Source organism: Heterocephalus glaber, unplaced genomic scaffold (genome assembly GCF_053883595.1).
Source record: "Heterocephalus glaber isolate CG9 unplaced genomic scaffold, H.glaber_assembly_v1.0 deba00001553, whole genome shotgun sequence".
NCBI classification, from domain to species: Eukaryota; Metazoa; Chordata; class Mammalia; order Rodentia; family Bathyergidae; genus Heterocephalus; species Heterocephalus glaber.
In genome coordinates this window covers 22,678,750-22,706,458 of record NW_028258344.1, presented here as the reverse complement: position 1 = coordinate 22,706,458, position 27,709 = coordinate 22,678,750, and the positions used below count along the sequence as shown (strand labels likewise).

The 27,709-nt window shown below is 32.8% G+C and overlaps 1 protein-coding gene across 2 annotated transcripts in view; it reads right to left on the bottom strand.

Annotated features, from left to right (window-relative positions):
• Positions 1-4,997: 4,997 nt before the first annotated feature.
• Pkia (cAMP-dependent protein kinase inhibitor alpha) overlaps positions 4,998-27,709 on the bottom strand; it is a 99,058-nt gene continuing 76,346 nt past the window's right edge. The window contains exons 1-3 of one of the 2 annotated variants that reach the window (XM_021256006.2): positions 17,569-17,707; positions 11,813-11,990; positions 4,998-8,451 (exon numbers count right to left, since the gene is read on the bottom strand). In XM_021256006.2, the coding sequence (XP_021111665.1) occupies positions 8,372-8,451; positions 11,813-11,963 (231 nt within the window). In that variant the 5' untranslated portion in view covers positions 11,964-11,990; positions 17,569-17,707 and the 3' untranslated portion in view covers positions 4,998-8,371. Of the gene's footprint in view, positions 8,452-11,812; positions 11,991-17,568; positions 17,708-27,709 lie in introns of those variants that run through there. The other variant, XM_087190511.1, reaches the window with a different exon arrangement.

Below are 27,709 nucleotides of genomic sequence, written 5' to 3'. Positions count from 1 at the left end.
TAAAACCCAGAAATGGTTGAAAAGTATTCCAAACATTTACTTATAATTCTTTAAGAATATTAAAGTTTATTTCAGAACCTGTAAAAAGGCTTTTTTTTCTGTCCTTCTCAATTCTGTTTCCTCCTGTCTCTTTATTGAAGCCTCTTAATTATTAAAACAACAAGCTTTTTTTAATTCTTAAAAGTCCCACTTTTATTGTTTTGTCAATCCCCCCTCTAATTCTTAGCTTTCAATTATGCATGTTGACTTAAACATTTTAATTAGAACAGTTTGTCTGTTTCAATCATTACCTGGGTTTATCCTCTACAAAGAATGGCTGTATCATTAATCTTCATGTGCAAATCATTTTTTCTTATTAGTCTATCCTATGTATCTGTTCTCTAAATTTGATATTACAAAAGGCCTTGAAATTAGCTGAGCAAAATGTAAATTCCAAAAAGAGTAGAATTAGAGAAAAAAAATCCTTATAAGAGATGAAGTAGTAATGTGGGAAATCTGTGAATACTGATGGGAAAAACTGTGATCCTCATCATGTATCTCAATTTCTCTTATTGAAAACGAACAATTTCTATTGTTGAATTTTGTGTTTTTTCTTAATTTCTCTCCTACTGTACCTAATAAAGAGACTTAACACCTAAATGTTCAATTCTTATTTCCTAATCAATTTGATGATTTATTTAAGACCATCTAAGAAGGCAGGTGCTATTTAAATTTTCACTCCCTAGATATAGCTACTTCTATATGTTTTGTCCTTAAAACTCACGGTTATGTATTGTTTTATGAATTTCAAATAGTATGTAGGATAAGAGAAATCTGCGAAATTCAAATGGACAGTCACAACAGTCACAACATCTTACTCAATTGATGTATAAAATGACTCATGGAAAGCAAAGTGCAAATATGTGTTCTGTAAGGAGTCACCTACATCATTACCTTGGCCAATCTTATGTCTTTCTCAGTCAAAAAGCACACAATACTACTTTAGCCTTGTTAGATTTCCAATGTTAATTCCATTACCAGTGTTATCTAAAAGATAGCAATATTTAGGAAATAAATATTTTATTTCCATATAGAGTCTTATACTTCCATATAAAGTCCTATAAAGAAGTATTAACAGAAGTATTAATGTGTTTTCTTATGTATAAAAATGTTGTCCTTAGTCCTTTTCTATTATTTTACTCTTTTTCTATGAATTTCTGCCCCTGAGATTTGTCATGTTCTTATCAGAACTCCATTTATTTAGGTTGAGAATATTTTAATAAAGAATATTAGAAACTACAGTATATCATTATATAAGGTTCTCAAAAGTCTTCCTGAAGAGTCTCTTTAACTAATATGTTACTTTGGCCAAGAGAATAAAATAAAACCATTTTCTTTTATCTAATTTTAATTTCAGCAAATTCCAAGCAATATCTTTACCAAGATCATTATTTAGGTGGATGGCTTACTCTCATTTGCTCATTTATTTATGTGCTGTTCTTTGAACATTTCTGTAAATTATACTAAATTTGCTTGTGTATATATGTACAGCAAAAAATATGGATGCAGATTTTAAAATAATCTATTGCATAGTAAGAAAGGTGATAGGAATCAAGTTTTTATCTGCACTACAATAGTCTGCAGACTTCACTACTTTGAACCATCAACTTTATCTCTGAATTGCATTTTGCCCTAATTGATTTATACATCAGTTGTCTTTTTATTATGATCTTTAGGAGAGCAGGCATCATTCATTTACAAACATTTGCTGAGTGTCTGACAGGTAATGGGGATACAAAGATGAGCAAAGAGGGATTCTGCACTCAAGTTTGACAGATGCACATGTAAATAAATAGCTGTGATAAAGCCAAATGTACTAACTGTTCGGGAGCAACCAGTACAAAACAACTAATTTCCTACAGTGAGATTTAGGAATGGAGATGCAAGTTAAAAATGACTGTAAAGCAAAGAATACAATAGTATGTAGTGTGAAAGGATTGATGAAAATTTGCCAATAAACTTGAAGATTTTAGAACTAGGAAAAAAGCTAACATATACCAAGGACTTATATAAAATTAAATGTATATAATGATTTGCCTGGCTAAAGTTAAAGATTTTCTAATTAGAAGACTGAAATAATCAGGTTTATGTATTAGAAAAATACATCTGATTGTAAGGTAAATAGGAAGAATGCCAGATGAGACAGGTCCCAGTGAGCAAGCTATTGCTTTATGCTAGAGACATGGTAGTTTAAAGGGTTGGAGTATAGACAAAAAGAAGTAGTTTTAGGAAATAGGGAAGAATTAGAATTGATGAACTAAAAACAAATTGGAGGAAGAGAATGTAGTTAAGACATCTTTAAGAATTTTGATTTAAGCTTATCAGGAAATCAGTGCTAGCATACATGAAACATGTGGTATATGACGAGAAGTTTAAAAAATGGAATGGTAGGCCAGGGATTTAGCTCAGTGGTTCCAGCGCCTGCCTCACAAGCACAAGGATCAGAGTTTGATCCCCGATACCAAAAAAAAAAAAAAAAACAACGGAATGGTATACAGTTTTTAGTGTCAAAACATTGAATTTTAAGGTATTTTGGAAATATACATGTTCAACTATCCAAAAGTTCATGTGATCAGGAATTACCTGTGGGCTGGAGATGAGAATATGAGATTCAACATAGTAAATGGTGGTGGTTGATGGTTTGTGAGTGGAAGAGGTGAAGGGAATTAGAAAAGAAAAATAAGGATGAAATCTCAGGGAACCACAATAAAGGTATTTATTGGAGAAGTAGAGAAGGAAGAACTACTCAGAAGAATGAAGCATTGTCAGAGAAAAAGGAACAAATCACTAAATAACTTAAAAAATAAAACAAAAACACTTGGGAAAAGTAGATAAATGAAGCATTTTAAGAGTGTCTATGGTGAAGTAGGTTAAATGTCATTGAGGTAGCTAATAAAACATATAAGCTCTCTATCATATTGGCAACTGGTGTTGATATATTTGTTTAGGCCGAAATTAGAGAAATGAGACTTGGATTATTTCTTGTTTGTGACTGTTGGTGAGAGCAACTAGTGGCAATCATCCCAAATTAAAATAGAATGTAGCATTCTATCACAAAATAATATCAGCTATCTCTACATGGCCATGCTGCACATTCTTACACATATATGTGGCAAATGCCCTTTTGAACTAATGAGTACTGTAGGATCTGAGAATATAGCCAAAAAATATGAAGAGACTGTAGTTATAGATTAAGAACATAGTCGTATATTGTAGAAGATACTATCCTAAAAAGAAAAATAAATATATACATTTAATATTATGTATTATTATGATATATGAATATAATATACTATACAAAATAGATATATGAATATAATAAATGTATGTATATATATCATCTATAAGACATGATTTTGCAGCTAGACTGTCATTTATATGTCAATTACAATTGTAAAAACATTTTATTTGATTTTATGTGAAGTTTGAGTCCTCTGAATCACTGAAATCTTTAAATTCCAAATTGGCTAGGGTTTCATTGAAAATTATTAAGAGGTAATATGATGGTGTCATAATAAGAAAAGTTAAACTCAAAGTCAAATTGCAGAAGAGTAAAAAATGTAAGCTCGAAACAAGGATATAAAATACATAACTATTTTAATAAACATAAGCAGTAAAAGTAAAAGGGAACACAAAATGAGCACAAACAAATTGTGTTAAAACATTGGATGAAAGAATCAATCTTAGGCAGGAAGTGGTAAACTTCCTCTTTCCTGAGAGAGAGAGAGAGAGAGAGAGAGAGAGGGAGGTATGCAGCATGTATGTCTAAACTGGGGTTATAAGCAATGAATGAGCACTATTTTAAACTTTTTTTAGTCATCCATTAAATAGATAAAAACAAAGGAAATAGTTGAATTATCTTGATTGAGCAGAGGTGGCAGAAAAACAAGAAAGTAAAGAACTTGAGGGCCCTGAGGAGAAAAATTAACAATAGGTTTTAGACTAAAAGGAAGCTTGCCAAGGAAATTTGCATCTTGACAAGATCGAAAGGGACATGTGGTATAAATTAGAATGTAGTGGGTTATTGTCAGTTTTGTTAGTTTCAAATCTCTAATTCTCACATCCTGACCTAGATAGATGCAAGAAATCCACAAGAATAACATTAGAAGTTCTGTAGTTGTTTCATTGGCTAGCATAATGTTTGTCTCAAATCTCTATGTAGTGTTTTATCCCTGTGAATTGGTCAAGATGAATTTAAATATTTACATCCTTTTTTGTCCTTTTGGCTTAAGACTTTGCCTGGACTCAACGCTGAGTTGTGTTTGACTCATATTTTCTCTTCGGTCTCGCCTTGGTTTCTGCTTGGTCTTTACAGGTTATATGTTAAAAAAAAAAAAATCATGACAGAAAAAGAGAGCAACACTAAGAAAAAAGAAGTTGAACTCCCTTTGCTCCTCTACCTCAAAATGTTGTGCTTGATACAATAAAATCATTTGTATCTGTGACAGCTACATTTTGTGTGGACTCCCTTGAAAGCCTTGGTAGGCTTCTAGGATAGATCCAGGTTCCTAAGAGGTACAGCTGAAGGTGGGAGGAAAATGTTATTAAAGTCAGGTGGGGAGTTATTTGAAAGGAAAGAGTGTTTGTATATGAATGTATATATGCGTATGTGAGTAAAGGGTGGACGTTTAAACCTTTCAGGGGACTCTGATAAACATCTGTTTTTCTTCTGCTTGGAAATTATCCTCCTGCTGACAAGTGAGAATCATGGGCATGATATTGGGGTTTAGAATCTAGTACATGGGATGGTTCTGGTAAGTCTAGAATGTGGGCTACCAGAGTGGAATGGAAATGAAAATTACTGGAGGAATTCACTTTCACAGGAAAGTGAAGCTGAAGGGCTATGTATGTTCACTCTAGGATGGCTGAGGCTTTAGATTTTTGCTTTATCACCTGCAGCACTTTACCCAGCACCAAGTATAAAGTGTGTGTTCAATAAATACTCTTAATAGACCGTGTACATTTCAGAAAAATGTGTTACTTTTAATATTAATTATGTGAGCGTGCAACATTGCTAAATACAAAAGTCATACAAGCTCACAAATGACTTCAGAGACTGCCACTCTTAACTAAAGAACAATTTAGGGCTTATTAAGACATCATAAATTATAGATATTTCCTGTTTTCACTTAATGACTATACAGTTTGTCTTTAATATTACAGGTTTCACTCAGAAGCATTCCCACCTATTAGTTGCATTTCTTTACCCATTATTGTCTCTCTGAGGAGACAAAGAAATATTGTTTGTCTTTTAAAATGGCTCAGTCCCACAATGTCTGAGTGAGACTCAGGTATAAGACATTATAGTAGGCTTCTCTGGAGAGTATCATATCACCTAGAAATTACAGCCTGTGATTCTATTATTGATTGGAAAAACATTTCTTTGAACTTAAGGTAAATATATATTGCCATGGGATACATGACAGAAAGTAAATTTGACAAGTTCACATGTTGCAAATGACTCAAAAACTGAAATTACAGTTTTAGGTAATTAAGCAAAAGGAGTAGCGAAGAACATAAGCAGTCTGAACCATGCTAAGTTAACAGACCACTGCATCTTCTGGGAAGCATACTTTCCAAAATAAATTATAATTTTTTTTAAAGTACAGTTTCTAGGATTTAGGTATGTGTTTGTCATACTCATACAGGTAACCTTAAGAAAAAGCAATGTCTTCTTAAGACTCAGTTTCCTTCTCTGAAATGTGGAGGCTAAGTCCATCACTAGAAATTATCTTCCAGGTAAACATTCTTTGTAACTGGCTTTAATTTTATAGCATGTGCTATGGAAAGCTTCTTGAAGACAGGCAAATATGATTCCAATATCAATTTCATCAATTAGATTTTCATGTTTGGAAAAATTATTCCCTTTTGAGTACTAATTTTCTAATATGTTAAATCAGATAAATCACTCTAATTGAATTGTTTGGGGATGAAATGTGAGAACATGAGCTGCAAAGTGATTACTATCGGGATAGTTTGTTAGGAGACATCCACTACCGATTGTCAAATCATTGCCTTACTTTCCTATCCTTTCCTTCTCTCCTTAAAATTCAGCTCAGTATTATTTTGCAAAAAAGGACATCAAAGTAAAATATGAAAAATATTATACACTTTTGCTAAGCAAACTTTATAGAATGTGGATGTTTTTTGGAAAGACAATTTTTATCTTCTCAGCTTGGGATGCCACTGAGTTTTAGTATTCCAGACAAAGTAGCATTAAGAGGTCAAACTAAAAAGCCCCGTATAACTTCACAATTTACCACTAATTATATATTCAAAGACAAACTTGGCACTACATGCATTAATAATAGTGTATCATACCTGAATATAAACCTTCCACATATACTCAGCACTGGTTCTAAACTTTACAAAATTACATGAAATCAGTTTGGAATTCCACAATTTTAAGGAAGAAGAAACTTTAGATTCACAAGAAAGCTATCAAGATAGTAAATGAACACAAGGCAAGCCAATTTTGCAGGATGGATGTTTGAAACAGACTAAAAGAGATTGCCTAAAATCATCTCAGGAACTTGTCTTCGTATTTGAGAATCTATTAATAGGTAGATTTGTTTAAATTTTTTACGGGCATTTTGCCCCCCCTCACAGGTTAGATAAAAAATATTTAAAATTTAATCAATTTTCTTTCTGTTCTTAGAAAGACTCACATTGTTACCTTTTTTATAGGGGTGGGGAAGGTAACATCTGATTAAGAACCAAATCAGACTCATACCCTTAACCCAGACAGTGAAAAGTACTGGAAAGGGAGAAGTGACCAGACTTACCTTTCATCCTGTCTGTAACTATAGAGAAAAGCTGAGTTCCTGGAATAACCACTGAGATTACCTGTTGAAATGCTGATCTACCTACATCACCTGGAACTGTTTCTAAACCCTCAAGGACAGCTAAATGGGCTCTTTATTGCAAAGAGGTTTCCTGTTATATGTTATTTGTCCAGTAATTCATAAACCACTTGTATATTCCTGGTTCCTTATTTATTACCACTGACAAATAATTTCATAATACTGACCAGAGGGATTACACAGCTCACAGGAAGTTTCCACAAAAGAATCATGATGTTAAAACACAGCATAAGTCATCAATAGTATTAGTGAAAATTTTGTTAGCTTCTAATGGTGATAATTACAATGCAGTTCACACTAATTATAGTAAAAGTTTACAAACATTAAAAAGTGCATAATAACATTTGGATCAGATAGGGCTGAAAAAAGACATGAAAAACACGACACGAGGGCTTTACTTTAGTGATTGGTACCCACATGATTGCAAGATCACTTTTTCCATCCTTCTCAGCCTGGTGGAGGCAAATTTTTCTCCAAATTTAAATAGTGGCATACAGCATTGTGGGAAATCTGATTCTACAGAACAAAATATTTCCAGTTCTCAGGATTATGTTGGCTTCTCTTATCTATCTTTTCAATTCCCCCAAAGTTTCATAATTAACAATATTAGATGGGAGAAATTTGCTACTTGGGCCTAAAAGAAAATTGACAGATTAAATTCCACTCTGTACAGACACCAAACAGACAGAATTCAAGTGATATTCACATTAATGGATATTTTCAAATGTCTGTATAATAAAGCAAAGGAATCTTGATGAATCTATTAGATTTAATTCATCAATATACAATGATCAAGAGGAAAGATTACATTGTAAAAAATGTGTTCTGTTCCGTGCACACCACCACACCATGAAAAACAAAACAGGCAGCCCTTTAAAAAATGAGTGGTATAAAAATTCACAGTAATATGCATCATTTTTGTTTTCAATAAGCAATCAAAGAAGGGGGGGGCAGTGCTGAGCGTCTATACTGTACAATACAAAACAGTAAATAACACAGCAGTAACACACGGATACATAATGCTAAAAACAGTGCTTTCTGGATGATTCTTTTACTGGGTAAATACTTAAGCCAGAGCTATTTAAACTCTGGGGTTCAACCAACTGTTTGCAATTAGACACAATTAAATCCTCTGACATTATGAGGGGCCAGATGCTACAGGAATCATCATCTAGGTCAGAGCTACTCTCTACAAGCATTTCATCACATGGTCAAGTGAAAGGATCCATACAAAAATGACATCCAAACACAAGCCACATGATTTCAACCATTGCTAATGATGGAGGTAGAGAAAAGTCTGTCTGCAGCCACAGCCTCTGCCCCCATTTTCAATATGATAACAAGCAGGTTCCTGTGATGCAGCACAGCCATTTTCTTTTCCCCCTTTTTGCTCATGGAAGCACATTCATTCCAGCAACGCCTGGAGATTCGCCATGTTGTCAGGTGTTGTTGAAGGTCAAAGTGGGGGGTTAGCTTTCAGATTTTGCTGCTTCTCCCTGGGCTTCCCCACTTTGTTCTGTCGAATTCCTCTGTGCATCATCTTCGCCTTCTGCTAGGGAAAATTAAAAAAAAGGATACAGGTAAAATAAAAAAGCTTATATTTGGCAGTTCTCAGTATATCATATCAGAAACTCCCAACTTTCTCAAAAAGTCTAAAATCTTCATAGAGACAAGTATATTTTCTTGGTAGTCAGTTCACCAGGAAAAATAAAAGTTTTTCAAAGCTTGGCATATTCTGTGAAAATAAGACAGTGTGACTCAAAAACTAAATAACATCTGAATTTTCAGGGTGTGAAATGATCAGCTAAGCTTTTGATACTTAGCTAGGAAATCTCATGGCCAAGTCATGGCATTTAAATAGTTTTACAGGTTGCAGAAATCAGTAGTCTCTTGAAGCAGAAACCAAAGGTAGGAGCATGTTTGCCTTTTGATATCTTATTTAAAGAAATATTTTAAAACTATGCTTTCTCTTCTTTCTAGCACTTGAGGATAACCCCGTTGATTTCTTAAAGATTTTATTAGTTCAAATTGAAAGTAATAGTAGAACAGTGGACACGATGTTAGTCACTCTCTTATCCAGTAGTTATAGTGGCTTCTGGTCTTAGAGAGCATATATACAATTTCAATTAAACCACCTTTAGAAGTGCACCCACAGCAGCAGTCTTCCCAGTGACAGCAAGCACTCAATTTGAGCAATGTTTTTATGCCACATTAGGTCACTTTATATGAGTACGAGCTGTAGGCAATTCTTGACTCAAAGATTAAAATGTTTACATGAGTCAATTGATTCCTGAGCAACCTGTGTTTGCTTTGGCAGCACATATACTAAAATTGATTCCCGAGCAACCAATATGGCTTGGTAGACAAAATATTTTGGAATGTTGCAGTAACATAAATTATGTCCATATTTACAAGCAGTTTGTTATAATAATTCAGTGCATCAAGATAAGTAGACTGGCCCTTTCTTTGCACTGCAATGTTGTGAGACAACTTACCCTTTACTCTTAGAATATACACACAGAACATATAACCATATTCTAATGATAATAAGACTTTATGGAAATTTACTTAGTGTTTCTATGTAAAAATCATATTCTATTCTAAAGCAGATATGACCAGGTGTTATATGTCATTTTCTTACATTATTTGTATTATTTGGCTAATGAACAGGCTCCTAAAATGTACAAATGACACAAATCTGAGATATGCATGAAGTAGGAGCATGGTAAATAGGAGAGTCTCTTGGAAACCAAAGGAATGAAGTCAAAATAGGGCAGATGTAAGTTACTGAATGCTTAAAGATGAAAACGACTGCATAAATACAAGATGAAGAACTTGACTTCCATGGGCTTGAACTTTCTAGGTGTGTGGGGATGCTTTTAGGGTTTTGCATTTTGCTGTACACAAAGCTGTGTTTAAATTGATGCCTCTTAACAAATTAAGGTAACATAGGGCAGCAATGTTGTTGAGTATAAACTAAAACACAGTGGAAACAGGAATTACAAAGAAAGTTTCTTACAATTCTTGGAGATGTTATGTTTGGCATCATACATTTGTCTTTTCTATATTTTAGATTTTCATATCTTATGATTATTATTTGTAGTTCTTTGTACTTCAAACAATAAGTCAAGTCAATCCTTTTATAGTTTGCCTACTTTAGGATTTTATGATTTGAAAAATGGAAAATTTTACAAGTGCCTAAAGAATTGCAATTAACATGCAGAAATGACTAAAAAGGAAGATATTTGGAAGCTAGGCATGGTGGCAAAGGCCTATAATATCAGCACTATGGGAGACTGAGGCAGAAGGATCAAAAGTTTGAACCCTGGCTGATAACTTGTTATTTAGCAAGATCCTATCTCAAAATAAAAAATAAAAAAAGGGCTGGGGTTGTAGCTCAATGCAAAGACCCAGAGTTCTACCTCCTGTATTGAAAGAAAGGAAAAAAAGATATTTGGAAGCATGAAAGTATCTGAGTTATTTTAAATTATGTAATTATAATATACTTAATATAAAATATCAGTTTGTTTTAGTTATATTTATTAACATAATTCCTCAAGTTATTAGCAATAATTTAATGTTCTTTTGTATAAGAAACATTGAGGCTAACAATTCTCAATTTCCAGGGAAACAGAAATAGTGAAATTCAATTATACGATTAATAAAATATTCTAATATTAAGGGTGGCTAAAATTGATGCAGATTGCTTAAAAAAGCATACTTGTAATAAAAATAAAAATATAAATCATATAAAAGAAATTAGCACATTCTCAGACACACAAAAAAATGTGTTTACTCATTCCATGATATGAAACTGGAATAATTTTCTTATTTCCTAAAAAGGCTCTGGGAAGAAAATATTGGTAGTAATAGCAGAGAAACAATGAAACCTAAAATACAAATAGGTCTATATATTCCAAAGTGTTGATATTAGTTTTATTATTAATCTAAAATTGAAAAGACCAATCTGTGACCTACTGAATTTTAGCCATTGAATAAAATTCTGTCCTTTAGTATTTTAAGTAATGTCACTGAACTATTTAATGCATATATAATCTCAGTTTCCCCATAAGCCGAAGGCTTTGTTAGAGAAATTCTAATAGGACATAGTAAATGTTATGAGATGAGTTAGAAACTGATCTTTTCATGTACACAGTACTATAGTTCTTTAATTGTGAAGTCTTTTTACTTTTAAAGGTTGTTTTTGCACAAGTGTTTTAAAATAAACATATTAAGCTTTGATATTTGCAAAAGCTACAATAGAGCAACTATCAGGAGACTTATTCTAATACTTAGGAGTAAGGCTATCAGATATTTAAATGTATTAAATTTGCTTTTCTTTTTCATTAATAAAGTCAAACTTTACATAAAAATTTAAGGTTCAGTAATACACATTCATAAACTCATTTAATCATGAAAGGACAACCAAGAAACCCTTTTACCTAAGCATTTCCAGCAACTCTTTTATTGTCATTCTCAATCAAATTGGTCCTGATAACCTTTTTTTTTCTGAAATGATCTTAAAACTGAAGTCCCTCAGATTTCACTTGTTAATTGTTATAAATATCCATTAAATGTTAGTGGTAGATAATATTATCACCAACTTTGTTATATGTTCTACATAGGCAATTTCAGAGCTTTTACAGAGATTAAAAATTTTTTAAAACACCAGGTATTTTATTGATTGTATTAGTAAAATCAAATTAAAGACTCTGCTTTTGAGTGGGAAACTGTGTAGGTGGAAATCATTGAAAACAGAGGAGGAATGATTAAGAAACTAATTGTAGACTTTCATTTTGCCCAAAATAACTATTAAATTACTTTCATAGGTATTTATTGTGCCTTAATCCTATTTAGCAAAATGCTGCAAATCATGTCACGTTTGTAGAAATGTGTCTAAGGTGACTCACCTGTCTTGTTGATATCAAGACCAGCTAATTTCAGGGCTAATTCATTGCTGTTACCACTTGCAGAGGAAACCAGGATATCATGTATTGCATTTCTTCTACCTGTTCTTCCTGAAGCAATAAAATCTGCATATGTAGTTTCCACATCAGTCATTGCTAACAAATATCCACATAGCAGGGACTACAAAACAAAGAAAAATCAGTAGGTAAATATAATGGTAGTAGGTGGTAGACATTTAACAAAGGCACTAAACTACTGGTTCACAATATGAATGTAAAGTAACTATCTTGTTTGCATATTCACAAAACAAGTAGTGCTTTGATTCTTAAGAATTTAGAACAAAAGTCAGGAAATTCTAGTGTGCAGGAATTAATAGTAAATTTTAGGTTTTGAGAATAATGATCTCTATTCTACCTACTCAACTTTGTTCTTAAATTGCAAAAGCACCCATTAGCAGTAAATTAAACAGATGTAATAAACAAGCTTTATTTTTAATACAGCAGAAGGCCAAATTTAGCCTGCATGTCATAGTTTCTTGACACCTGATTTAGATAATAAAACTGTTTCTCCAATGCTGTTTCAGTCAGTCTTCAACTCCAGAAAGAAGAATTTGAGATCAGGTGAGGGACAGGGTAGAAGAGGATCAATAGAAAGGCAAGTAGTAAGCAAATGTACTATTCATAGATTCTAAAAATGTTAAGGAAATTGACAAAAATATAGTTAGTTTTTTATTATCACCATGTACCAGCAATTACAAGCACTGCCAGTGTTGAAATACTGCTTCAGTCCAGGACAACTCCTCTGCCCTCCTTGGAAAGTTAGTGCTTGAGAAGAATAACCCTCTTTACTGAATGTTTAAAATACAATTTTTGAATTTGTAGAGTCAAAAATGAGCTTTCCCTAAGAAATTTGATGACACATGTAATTGAAAACTGCTATAGTTTGGATACTGAATGCCCCCAAAGGCCCCAAAATTGAAGGCTCAGTCTTCAGCCTTTGACCTAATGGGAGATAGTGGAAGCTTTAGAAAGCTGGGCATAGTGAAAAGCAGTTAGGATATTAGGATCCTGGACTCTCTTCTTCCTCTCTCTTTTACACCTTGGTTGCCATGAGGTGAGCAGCCTCTTCCACAATGTGCTCATGCCGTGATTTACTGCCTTCCCATAGGCCCAAAACCAATGCAGCCAAATGATCATGGACTGAAACCTCTGAAACCATGAGACAAAGCAAAACTCTTCTGATAAATTATTTCTCAGGCATTTGTCAGAGTGAAGTGCCTGGAATTTTGGTTCTGGTCCTTGCTCTACCAATAGGTCATGGAGTGAACTGAAGAAAGTTACTCGCTTTAGTTTCACTTTTAAGAAAAGGTATAAAAAGAATTAACACTCAAAAGGATCTACTTTCTAAACCCTGAATTTAGAAATACTCTCCTCTGGCCATAACCCTCACAGACCTCTCTTTTTTCCCCTTTTACTGATCCTATCTTTAATACCTTTAACACTTTGTTTTAGTCTCCTCTAGATCCAGTGCTATGTGATTCAGTTGCTTACTAGTTCATATAATTTCTTATTGACATCGAGAAAAGAAAAAAATTTCTTTTGAGGGTTAGGAATTGGCACAGTGGTAATATGTTTGCCTAACATATATGAGTTCCTAGGTTCCATCCCTAGTGCCACAAAACACACACACACACACACACACACACAAACACACACAATCCCTTGATCTACTGTCATAATTACTTGCCTTCCGATGCCTCACCACTGGGAAAACACTACTGTGCACTTTCTCTGATTTCATTACCAAGTGTCTCACTGTTACCAGAAAAAGTTGCAAAATTGTGCCAACTGGCTCAGCTAGAAATTTTTAACTATTATTAGTATATACTAATAATAAATTGTGCATAAATTCATTTGTTCACCTCTAACTGACTCTCCCTTATGTTTTCTTCTGTGGGAAGGATTGCCAGTTCTGTCCAGTCCGCACACTGGACACCACCTGCCTTAAGGGATGACGCTGCATCTTTCCCCTCTGAGAAGATATAGAACTCTGCTCTTAGTTCTCTTAAAGTTTTTCCTTTCACAAACATTTCTCTGTATTTTTTTCTTTGCTGGATGAATTGGTGTCTGCCTTTTAAAAACATGTTATGGATTTTATTTCCTTTCATCTTTAATGCCATCATCCACTACCCATTAACATGGCATAGCATCTTGAAGTATATTTTTATTTATCTCTTTCCTTTGATATTCTTGTGTGATTACTTGGCAGGTAATGTTATTTTTTCTCAACTTTTATTTTCTATTAGTAAATATGTACAGTATATTAGATCACATTCCTCGTAGAGAGTTGGTAAATGTATATAACATGTCTTAGTTCTTTTTTCATCCCCTCCCCCTCTCCCTTTATCTCTTGGTCCCCTTCTCTTTTACAAAATTATATCACCCCATTTCCTATTACCTATCTTTTATTTTGCTCTTTATTTATATTTTGTATTTCTCATATCAGAGAAAGTATGCAATGTTTAAGGTTGTGTGCCTGATTTATTTCACTTAATTTTATAGTCTTGAGATGCATCCATTTTCCTACAAATGACTTCTTGGTTTTTATTTTATGTCTCTCATATTTATTTTCTGTAAAACATAGGAATGTCTTACTATAGGACTATAATAAGCACTTCCATTTCCTACGTTTTTCCATGTTACAGTCTATCCAAAATGCTACTAGCAGTCACCTTTGGACATTTCTCAAGAACCTCTTAACCCTAACACACAGCCTATAGAACACATTCTAAGCATTTTAGCATTTCTAGGATCTGATGAGGAACCACTTTTGTGTTTAACTCCAGCTATTGCTCTTACATTGCAGAATAATACACACTATTTTTTTCCAGTTTCTCTTCTGATGCCTTTGCTAAAGTCTGTTACTTTACCTGAAATGACTTTCCATAACAAACTTGCATAATTAAGTGTATTTAACCCTTAAAATGCAACTAAAAGAGCTATGCTCTCTTTTACTACATTTCTCTATCTCGTCAGCTAGTGCTGTATGGGTCTGATTTTTGTCTGAACAGGAGGGTCCTTACATTCTATCTAGCAATCTGTCTCCTTCTAGACAGATTGCAGGCTCTGGGAAGACAGGAACTGTGTTTTCTTAGTATTTTAATCACATTCAATTCCTAGCAGAATCACTTCCAAATAGTCAGTGATAATAAATGTATGCTACATAGAAATGATGACTGAGAAAGAAACATATAGATCATCTTTCATCAGTAGCAACAGAGAACACCCTTGCTTCTGGATTATACTAAATTTTCAAATCTTAAAAATATTATCTGTTTCAATTTAGAAGTTTTTACATTCAAAGATTCTGAGGAACAGATAGTTCAAGTCACCTGCTCATCTTCACATAGTTAATTAAGTGCCTGGAACTCAGGTCTACAAAGTTTCAGCCTTTTCTATCTATTTTTTGGGATGCTTGTGAAGAGTTTGGGGTAATTTCTGACTGTGGAGTAATTCAGTGCTACTAGGTGCAAAGATATTTGCATTATCTACACAAATACTGTCCAACTCAGTATTTAGTTTCTATGTTATATGAAAGATTTAGTATACACATCACTTGGGGGAAATATACTATATAAATGTTTGAGGGGAAATGAAGTCAGAAGAATAAGTTCTTTTCAAAATCATTTTCACTGTAAGTCTCTTTTTATGGATTTTCAAAGCATATGCTTAAAAGTCACAATTACTGTTTTTTACCATCTGGTAACAACAATATTATGAATTAGAAAAAAATATTCTCACTTTTGAGATAAAGAAAATACACACCAGAGATTTTTTTTTTTTTGAGACAGGGTCTCACTATGCAGTTCAGGCTGTCCTTGAACTCACTATATAGCCCAGGGTGGCCTCCACAGTGACACTCCTGCCTCAACCACCCAAGTGCTGGGATTATAGGCCTGTGCCACCACACCTAGCCCATATCAGAGATTTTAAGCAGCCACCAAATCATACACAGAACCATGACTTAAATGCAGAATTTTTTTTGCAATAAAGTTGCTTGTTTTTTGCCATTGTTATTTTTTCTATGCAGACTACCATTATAATACATGTACATGTGCAGGTTTTATCTAATTCACTTTAATGATAATGATTTTAAGGAGACTTGAAATATCAAGAATGAAGCAGAGAAAAGTGATTATACTACATGAGAAGATATGAATTAAAAGGTGTACTGTTTATGATTTATATATTTGGAGATGGAGATGTTAAAAGATTCTGATGTTAATTCTACTTTTATGAGGGGAGTCAAAAATTTACTTTGAAATTTCATTTCGTGCACTTCTAAGTAATGAGCACATGCAAGGAGAAACAGGATTATGAAAGATAAAAATGAATATTGTGCTTGCCTTTAAAATGATCACATGTGACTTTCATTTGGATGGAGTAAAAGGCAGTATGAATAACTGTAAAATCTTATTCCTGAAAATTTCCACTCCTCTTAAGCTTTTTTGAAATATATTTTTTAGATTAATGAGTACTCAATTCTGCACCTTTAAAGTCACTAGAAACTGAGCTGTAGGCATATAATTACAGTAGCCATTAGAATGATAATAATAACAGCTATTATTTTTAAAAGTAGTATTTCATTTTTATTGTTTTCTTTCTCCAGACAATATATTTCTTTCTGATCAAAGAACAGCAGTTAACAAATAGTGCATACAAAATACTTAAGTGACAGAGGGTATACAATTAGATTTTTCAACAAATTATATAGATGCTATGTATTGTATACATTTCTCTCTTTATTATTGCTCTTTTAGTTAATTCCTAATAGGTGCTCAGAAATGATTCCTTTTACATGCATGGTGGCTGTGTTTCTTGTTTTTTTTAAATTTTTAAGCCAGGCATTTAGACACAGGTCTATTTTGTAATCCAACTAAAGATCCAGAAATATCTTTTATACCAAATGTATCACTGTACAGATGACTTGTACTCTTGCTTTGAAATTCTAGAGGACTGTCACTAAAAATTAGGTCTAACATTTTCACCCACAAAAAAGAATTCCAAAAAAGTCAAATAATTGTCAGCAGCATCTGATAGAAGCTCAACAAAGCGGCAAACAGCCTATATTCTGACTTTATAGAAGTAGAAAAAAGAATCTCTGGAAAATTTATGAAAATTGGATTTTGACATTTCACCAGAGTTTCTGATTTATACTGCTATATTTAGAATTTTCTAGATATGAAAAAGTGATATGATATTATTGGAAATAGTAAATATGGTAGGGGTTTTTGTATCCACTTACTTTAATATTTAAATCTAATGGAAGAGGGGAAAGACACTGCATTATTTAATACATTACTTAAATTGCATTATTTAAATACTGAACTATTCAAAGTTAGATGAAGTTTTAAACCATAGATATCTAAAAATTGAGACCTGAAATGCAATCAAAATTCATGAATAAGAGATGAGCTTGCTTTTTCTCTTCCTACTTCTTAAAAAAAAAGACAAACAGAAACAAACAAAACAAAAGCCTTGTACTTTCTCATTCTACAGCAATTTTGCTACAAGAATTCTTCCTTTGAATGATGGATTTCTGAAGTGAGATACATTATTTGTGATCTTTTCCCTTTTATGCCCTTTACCATTTCTAATATCATATATGCAAGTTATTTGAAAGAATAAAGCAGAAGGTTTTACTCTAGTAGAATTTATAGGTTTAGATAGATTTTAAATCTATGAAATTATGTACTTACGCCTCTTATGTTAAACAAATTGAAGCATTCCACATTGAGGTATCCTAGAAGAAGCTGGGCCTCTGGAGCTGCTAAAATGATTTTTATAGTGACATTGAGTCATGAGCCAAATGGTGACTGGAGAACATGCTAATTTTACTCCTGTAAATGGGACACATGAAATGAGACTCACAGACTTGGAAGAAAGAATGGAGAGAATGTCATAAGCATGCACTGATGACATCTCTCTAATAGGAATAGTATGATTTCTTTAAAAAGTTTCAAAACTGGGAAAGAAAAAAATTCTTCCTGTTCAATTATTACAAATTTAATGATATAACTTCTCAACTATTACTTAGTAGATCATGTGACGTGTGTTAGAAACCTTTAAGTACCTTACTGTGTGTTTAAGTGCTTGGTCAACATTAATGTTTCTGAATTATTTTGGTCTCTGGTATCCACTATTTTGTTAAAGATTATGGAGAACTGTAGTGAGCTTTCATTTATGTGGAATAAATCTAGCAATATTTACCATGTAAGAAATGAGAAATGGAAAATATGAGAAAATAAAAATATGAAAAATGAAAAACTCAAAAGTTTTAATATTTATGAATTCACTTAACGATACCAATGACCCATTGCATATTTATATAAATATTTTAATGTAAATGAAATACTTTCCAAAACCAAAAAAGTGGCAAGAATAGTGTAGTTTTACATTTGCAACTCTGCCTTAATTTTGCAAATGTCTGGCTTAATAAGAGACATCTGGTTTCTTAAATCTGCTTCAGAAGTCAAGCTGTCTCAATATGTTGTTTTTGTTGAAGTATATGAAGAAAATCTGGCCTGCTACAGATTTTCTTGGTTGAAAAAGTGAGAATTTTAATAGCATTTTCAGATAATTGTGGATTTTTTTCAATGTGGAAATTGAAGGCATAGCAATGTTTTCCATGCCCTGTATTATTGAAATCTCCTTTGTCTACTTACAGTTTGAATAAGCCTTTTGTCCATGTATATATCTATTTTAAAGAAATAAGGTATTGTTTATTTAGAAAATATTGGTTCTGTGGATTATGTAAAATTTCCAAATGATAGTATGTTTTATTATAAAAAAAATCTTTTAAGAACTGAGAAATACAACTTCACAGGAACAGATAGTAAGTTTACAAAATTGTAATGATTATTTGAAAGGTCAGCTATTGGCAACAAGTACTCTTGGATTTTCTTCATTTTCAAAGCAATCACCATCAAATGCCCAAGTTTGAATAACTACAGTCTAACAGTTATTCATTCCAGGCTAATGGTGATCCTGAAAACAGTGGATGATTTAGCTTTTAACTAAAACAGTCACACAAGGACTCACAGGAGACAACTATGTATTTTGGTACATGGAAAAAAATGCTTCTTGAGTTGGCCCATTTTATCACATAGAATACTAAAAATGTGCATCAAAAGTTGAAATTCAACAAAAGTAATAATTTTTCTTATAGCTCCATCAAATATATTGTAGGTAAATCTGACATTTAAAAAGTAAACCCACTGAGAGGGAAACCATGAAAACAATTCCATTCATAATAGGTTCAAAAAATTAAATACCCAGGAATCAACATAACCAAAGAAATGTAAAGCCTTCATAATGAAAAGACATAGTACTCTGAAAAAGAGATTAAAGAGGACATCAGAATATGAAAAGACATTCCCTGTTCCTGGATAGGCAGAACCAATATTGTCATAAGGCTATATTACCAAAATTGACATGTAGATTTAATGCAGTCCTACTAAAAATACCAACAGCATTATTCACAGAAGTAGAAAAAAAAATCCTAAAATTTATATGGAACCAGAAGATATTCAGGATAGAAAAAGAGATGCTGGACAAGAAGAGCAAACCACAGGCATCATAATCCCAGATTTCATTATATCACAAAGCTATAGTGATAAAAACAGGATAGCACTGGCACAAAGACAGACACATAGATCATTGGAACCAAATAGAGGATGCAGAAACATTAGGCAACTTCAGCTAGCTATCTGGCCTTCAACAAATGGCCCAAAGCATATCTGGAGAAAAGACAGCCTCTTTAACGAATGGTGCTGAGAAAACTGGCTACCCACATGCAGAAGATTGAATCTAGACCCATATCTCATCCCATGCAGTAAACTAAAATAAAAATTGATCAGATATCTACATATTAAAACAGAAAAATTTAATCTACTGGAAGATAAAATAGGTAAAACTTTTGAAGACACAGACATAGGCAAGGACTTTCTGAGTAGAACCCCAATTTTACAAGAAATGACAACAACCATCAACAAATGAGACTATATCATATTAACTTATGCACTGCAAAAGAAACAACCAGAAGAGCAAAGGGAGAACTTACAGAAGAAAAAAAAATTGCAAACCACTCCTTGAACAGAGGACTAATATGTACAATATACAGAGAACACAAAAAAATTAGATCTTCTGAAATAAAAGACCTCAAAATGGGTAAGTGACTAATGTCCCCTTCTTCAGTCCTAAATCTCATGGAAGGACAGAGGAAATCATGTCTGGTCTCCTGCTCTGTCCCTGTCTGTTTCCTGAGTGCACAGTTGAGGTATATGGAGAAAAGCCTCAGATGGGTATGAAGTACTGTTATATCTGTGGCTCCCAGGAGCTCTACACTTTTACGCTGCCCCTTAGCTGTTCGTGATTTTAGCTACTGTATATTCAGATCCACTTGTTTGCTGACCCCCTCTTCGATTGTGTTCCGGCTCTAATGAGTAGGGATCTTATCTGTTTTTATTTTTGGTTTTTTTTCTAGGTTACTTGGGTAGCTTTCTGTGAGATTTAAGAAAAGTTATGTTTTCTCAATTATTTATCTTTTCCTCCTTGTCAGGACAATAGCAGTGCCCTTAACAGCTTTCTGTATTCTCAGTCGAAGCTAGAAATCCAAACCAGTATGTTTTGGTGTTCAGCCATGTGTAGGTGTGAGGTTTCTCAGTAAAGGTCTTCATTTTATGGAAAAGGATATTTCCTGAGTTTGGATGATGAGTATCTTCACATTCCAGGACATAGTGACAGTGTGGAGGTCTTTAACGGTGTGACTTTTATTATTTATGTAGCATGCAGCTTCACTGTCATGAGTTAGACATTGCCTGGGTCAAGTCTGCCGGTTCTCTTCCAAGGGCTCTACCTTATTTTAACTGTTGAAATTTTTGGTTTTTGACTAGATGAGTCTAACTTCTGAACAACTGTGTGGCTGAATTTGAAGTAGATAGTCTCTAAATGAAAAGGTTTTCAGGTGTGGTTTGCTAACTTTCCCAAACTTGGGGTAGGGTGTGCCCATTGGTAATACACACCATTGTAATGATAAAAAAAAAGAGAGAAAAATGGGTAAATGAAATGAATACACAGTTCTCAAAAGAAAAAGTACAAATAGCCTGTGGGTGCATGAAAAAGTGTTTGGCATACTTGGCCATTAGAGAAATGTAAAAGAACAATACTGAGATTTCAGCTTGCTCTAAAAAATTGGCTACCATCAAAAACTCAAAATCAACAAATGCTGGTGAAGTTGTGGGGAAAAAGGAAACTTTCTACATTGTTGGTGAGGATGTGAACTGGTGCAACCACTATGGAAATCAGTATAGAGCTCCCCAGAACACTAAAAACAAAAATTCTATTTGACCCAGCTATATACCAGTTCTGCGTATCTTCCAGGAAGAGTAAAAGACATTATATTTCAGTGATACATGCATACCCATTTTTATAGCAGTGCAACTCATAACAGCTAAATCGTTAGGAAAATGGATGTATCTTGACACCATAATGCTAAAGGAAATAAATCAGACACAGGTTAAATATCATATGGTTTCTCTTATATGAGAAACCCAAAATATAGTATTTTAAAGAGTAAATAAAAGATGACATAAAACAGTGAGATTTACTTTGTAGAGATGGGAGGGGAACTGAGAATGGAAGAGATGGGAGGGAGGAGAGGAGACATGGAAGTAAAAAGGATCAACATGCAATATGTATATGTACTAATTCCCCAAGATGAACATATTTATTATGGATCACAAACATATAATAATTTGAAAAGGGAAAAATATTGACTGCGAGTTTATAGTGGTGAAGAATATATGGATTACTGGTACAGTTTAGTGCCACTAGCTTGATTCGTACAAAGATGTCAATTATTTTCTATACCATAGTTTTTCACTATTAGTGCAAGTGTTATCCTGTTCTTGAGCATATTTTTATACTGTTTTATAAATTCATAACTCTGTTAATACTCTCTGAAAGTTTCTTTCAGATAGATTCAAATACATTTCCCACCCCGTAATTTTTAATCAATCAAAACTTTAAAATGAGAAATCTTAGCTTGCAACCTGTTAATAAATCCAGAAACACTATCTTCAGGAGATATTTTCACTGATTATTTAGGGACTAAGTGACCTCAAAGCTACTCATTTTTCTTTTACCCATTTACCATACCTAATAACACAGCGATTTGTTTTTTCACTGTTCCTTATATTTCATTTGTATCTTTAGTCATGGAAAATCTTGCTAAACAACTTTATGGGGGAAGATTAAGTTCATCCAGCATAAATTTCTTCTATCCCTTTTTCTTTATCCACACTTAGAAATTATCCACTCATTAATCAAGAGATTTTTGCCAACATGAATGCCAACAAAACCCCTGATTAGGGTTCTTGATTCTTTTTTCTCCTTTGTTACTGTTCCTTCAATTCTGCCTCTTACTTTTGGACTCTTTTTTTTTTATCTAGCTACTTCTTTCATGGCTACAGTATTGCTTACGTCTTTCCTGTTATAAAATCTTTCATCTTTTAACTCTCTGTGTTCTCTGAGATACTCATTTCTTTTTCTTTCACTCACTCCTAAACTTATAGGAAAAGACGTAGATAGTAATCTTGCCTGCTTGCTATAGAGTCTATAAATATGTATAAATACATATCTATCAATTTATTGGAATTGTTTTCTCAGAGAAAAATCATTACATATTGGTTACCAAATTCAATAGTGTTTTCACCATAGTCCACCATATCAAATCATATGCAATATTTTAAAATGTTATTCCTTTCTTCTTAAATGTTCTTCTGTGGGGTACCATAGTTACTGCATTCTTTTGGTTCCCTTCTAATCTTCTCATCCTTCTACCTACCTTTTAAAGGATCATTATTCTGTTTTTTGCTCTTTATAGTCTGTATTTTAACCCCATTTCCCCTAACAACTTTAACTGCACATATATATCAATGACACACAAATCTGTTAATTTTGGAGCCTGATTATTTCTGAAGCTTCATGTCAGAAATTTTACTGCTTGTTTGCCTTTCCACCATGCATAGCTTCAAAATCTCAAATTTAGTAAATTTAAATTGACTCTTTAGTTCTGCATTTCTACCCTCACCCCTAACATATTCATTGCTCTCATTATTTTCATTTATATTATCATTCACTATTTTCTTAGGCACCTAAGACAGAAATCTTAAATTTATCTTTGGTTATTCAACCTCACTTATTACACATCCAATCATTTCTCAGACTTGACTGTTTAATTCTATCCATTCAATGTCTATTAAATATGCTCAGTTGCCTTCTTTTTACCTTTACCATTCCTTATCATTGCAATTTAGGCTAAGTGTTCATACTTATTTAAACATATTCTTTTTCAACGTACTTTTATGTTAAGAATTAACTTTTTAAAGCATAAATAGTATTAAAAATTTTTAGTGGCTTTTAGGAAGCCACAAAAACACAATGCAAATCTTTTGTATAACTCCTTTGAGTTTTAAGCCAATCTATTTTAGTACATTCCCTTTCTACAATCTCTGTCCCATGCATACTAAGGTCCAACCATAACACATGCAAAATTCCTGTTTGTCTCCTGTTCATTTTCCCATGATGTTTTGTCAACCTAAAATACCGTTCTTTCTAATTAGTGACAATAAAAGTCCTTCTTATTTTTCCAGCCCACTTTATAAGTCACACACCCTTCATATCTCTAGGTAGAATGAATAACTTCATTATTATTGCTCACTGAATTCTGAATTATGTGAGAATTGTTTTCAGTTGATCATTTCTCTGTATTACATTTTCATTGCAATATGATACTTTGATTTCTGAATCCCTCATAATTTTTAGCACAACATTTTTTTAATGTTTTTTATCTCAATTTGTTCTTCATCATCTGAAGATTGTCATTGGATAAGTAATATTTTTCAAGGTCATAAGTTGTTTGTAGTAAAATTTGGCCGATGAGGTATGTTTCTTTATTCTTATCCAGTTGTCTTCCTATCTCTTAAAATACCTCATCAATTTAAGGAGATGAATTGTAATCACTCTCTAGAATATTTTTTCTTCAGTATATTTTCAACTTCAACAAGGATTTTAAAAAATAATGACAGCAGAAGAAAGCATTTAGAATTAAGAAGAAGAAGTTAGAAGAATTAAGATGTGCTAGGTACACATACCAATGACTAAATGAATGTCATTATGGACTGCAAAGCTGTATGAATAAAAACTTTAAAAAATGAATTACTAAAAATACTATCCTATTTTCACTTTATTGAGGGTTACCTTTTTTAAGTTTAAAAACTCAAATACATATTACTAAAGTTCAAAAGTATAGAAGAGAATAATTTGTTCTGACTTCATGTTAGGGCTTTTAACATAATTTATTTAATATTTCCAAGGGTTTATAAATCATTTATCACACACTCTTTACAATACTCCTGCTGAGACAGTCAATTAGTTGTACAAGTACCTGTGGATAGGAAGTGACAAGTAATGTTATTTGAACATTACAAATGAAACTAAGCAGAAGGAGGTTAATTGAGTTGACCAGTGTCTTACACAGTTGCAGCACAGACATCAAATTGAGGATCTGGATTTATTCACATGAAAATCACAAAAGCATTAAGAGCCTGAGGCACGTGGTGGACTTTGTACATAATACTTTCTAAAGCCGTTGTCTCATCTTCTCCTTCACTGGTTCTGTATGAGTCCAACAAGAGAAGATAATTTTTAGATAAACATAGATACCTTCCTATTAGACTAAGATATTTTCCCTATGTCAAATAAATATTTAGCTTTTGAAAGAATTTTAGAACAGGGTCGAGGATTTAGCTCAATGGTTCCGTGACCTGTCTTGCAAGCACAAGGTCCTGAGTTCGATCTCCGGTACAAAAAAAAAAAAAAAAAAAATTTAGAGCACTGAAACATTTCTTTTCAAAATAACTCATTATTAACTTTTCCATCTCTAAAGTCACAATGAAGGTCTAATCATGCTTACATTTTTTAGACTATTCCAAGGTTTAACAATAACCGTAAGAATAACAAAACAGTTACTGTTTACTAGTGCATCATGAATCATAATAACAAAAATGTAAAAAAAAAGCCAGATACACTAAAAAGTGTATGAAAATGATATAATTTAAATTTGTTAATGACTATTAAAATGGCAGTCTCATTTCCTTTTTAAAGATGAAATTGCATAGGTTTAAAAACCTTAAGTTAGGAAACTCCCCGAAATGCAATTGTCTGTGATTGAGGAAGGCTTAAAACTTGCCCTGATCCCAATGAATTAGAAATTATTTCTACAGTAGTCTGAAGCAAAAATGCTAGGCCAGAAGAATGAGAGAGAGCAAGTTTACAAGCTGTCTGGTACAGGTGAGCGAGGAATTAGGGACTCACTGAGTGGGAAGCATGAAGCCAGGGATCTCTAGGATGAGAATCTCGTGTTGCTCCTAGATTCTAACTTGGATAAATGAGAAGACAGGGCTATTTAGTGAATGCAAAAGGAATAGGAGCATGAAAAGTCTAAAATCGGTGCTTTAATGTATCACAGTGCAACATTTAAATTCAATGATCTTTTTCTTTTCTGAATGAGTGAAAGTGCATTAATTAAAAACACATTTCAGACACATGCTAGCAAGTATTTTCTGCATGGTATCTAAATATCTATTCCAATTGAAATAGTGCTTGAACACACCAATATGCCTTCTTTCAGTTAGAAACAGTTGGCATAACTATGTCTCAACATTTTTTAAACATATACATAATCACTGCCAGTTCATCTGCTTTGCAGATACTACTGTCTTATATAGTTTTATCTTCCTTAATTACTGAAAATGTCATTGCTCAGTACTACAATGAATGTTTTTCACATTTACTATATACACTTAGCTTTTGTTAATCTTTTTATTACTGGTTACTTGTTAGTATAATTTTCAGTACTTTTCTTCTCTGACATTGCTACATGTTATTTCAAGAATTTTCCATACATTTTCTTTAAATAGAATTTTCTAAAGTTGGTGAGATAGGGTCAGAGAAAAGAGGGAATATTGACTAGCAAAAACGCAAAATGAACACACTGAATGCAATTAAGAAAGTATTTTCTCAATAAAAATGTATTCAGATATAATGTATATAATGGATATGTAAATTAATAGACACTTTCAAGTGAGATAATCCACTGAAAAAATATTATAAAATATGAATAAGATGTGTTTCATAAGGTAAGAAGATAAATAATAAGTATATTTACTTTTTCCAAGATAACAAAGTTTTTGGAAAATCATGATGTTTTATAGACTATCAAAATCATTTGAGTATCAAAATTGAGGATTTTTTTCTTCTTTTTCTTTGGCAGTACTGGAGATTAAACCTAAATACTTCACACTGAGCTACATCCCCAGCCCTTTTAATTTTTTTGTTTTGAGACAGAGTCTCCCTAAGTCACTAAGTTGCCTAAGTTGGGCCCCAACTTGTGATCTTCCTGCCTCAGTCTCCCATAGTACTGGGATTACAGGTTGCACCGTGACACCTGGCTAATTTTGAGTATATTTACTATTGAATCTGAAAATTATTATTATAATTTTATTCCATTGCCATGAACATTTGGAATACTATTTAAAACACTAAATGTTGAATTTAACAAGATCCAATTCATCTGAGAAATTCATGAAATCCAGTGAAGTGAGAAGTCAAAAGGTTTCAAAATGGAGACATTTCCTTGACAACAGTATACACTACTTGAGAGTAAAGAGTGTGTATTTTTCTAGTTCCCCTCTAAATTTCAGAAAAGATTTTATGCATAGTGCAAGGTACAAAATCCCTTTAAAAATTCTTGAACTCATTACCTTGTGGCACAAGTTAGAATTTATTTACCTAACTAAAAAAAATTTTATTTTAGCATTAAGAATTAGTAATGTCTGGATCTAATTCCTGTAATGTTTTGTGTCTACCAAATTCAGCTGAGTGGTAATTAGAAGGCTCGGTGCTTAGCATATCTTCTAGGCTTTCACTGTTGCATGTGAAACCACACTAATTTCTTTAATTCTCACCAACTTTTAATATTTTTAGTGCACAATGAAGACTTTACAACCACTTTGAGCATTTCTCAAATGACTCTTAATAAAACATTTCAAATATCAAATTAGAGCCATGTTTGGTTATACCTCTTTCTAAGGGCTGGAAGAGAGGTGTTCAAATGTTCAAACTGATTTCATGTGTAAATCACTTAAGATGACTTTAAATTTGCCAATGGCTGACCCCACTATCAAATCTGGGAAAATTTGATAGCAAATGTGTGTGTGTGTGTGTGTCTATGTGTGTTTGTGCATGTGCATGCATGCGTCCACACACACACACAATCCCCAGTGCTTTAAAAAAGTATAGACAGGGTAAATCATAACTTTTGAGTTTAAATACAATTTTTCAACTTAGAGTTTGAATAAACAGGGATAAAGTTAAAGGCAGGCTTTCATTTTTTTAATTTAAAAAATTTTTAGAGATTTTTAGAAAAAATATGTACTGGTAAAATACAAAAATCTTGGTGCTTTATTTACTCCATAGTCTGAGACAATGTAGACAACAGAAGTTACTCTGAGATTTACATTAACGAAAGTTGTATTAGATCTATTCAAACATTAGCTTGACATTCATTTTTAAAATAAATTACATTTCTATTGTCTTCCCTCTTCCCCTATCCACTCTTAAAACATACTGTTTCTACTCCTTACCTTGTTATCTTGGATTCTTATCTCCTTTACTATATATTTTTGTACTTACTGTTTGTATGATAGTTTAACAGTAAAACTATAAATGCAGGCAGTTAAAGAAAGAAATAAGGAAAACACTCTCACAAATTTTTAA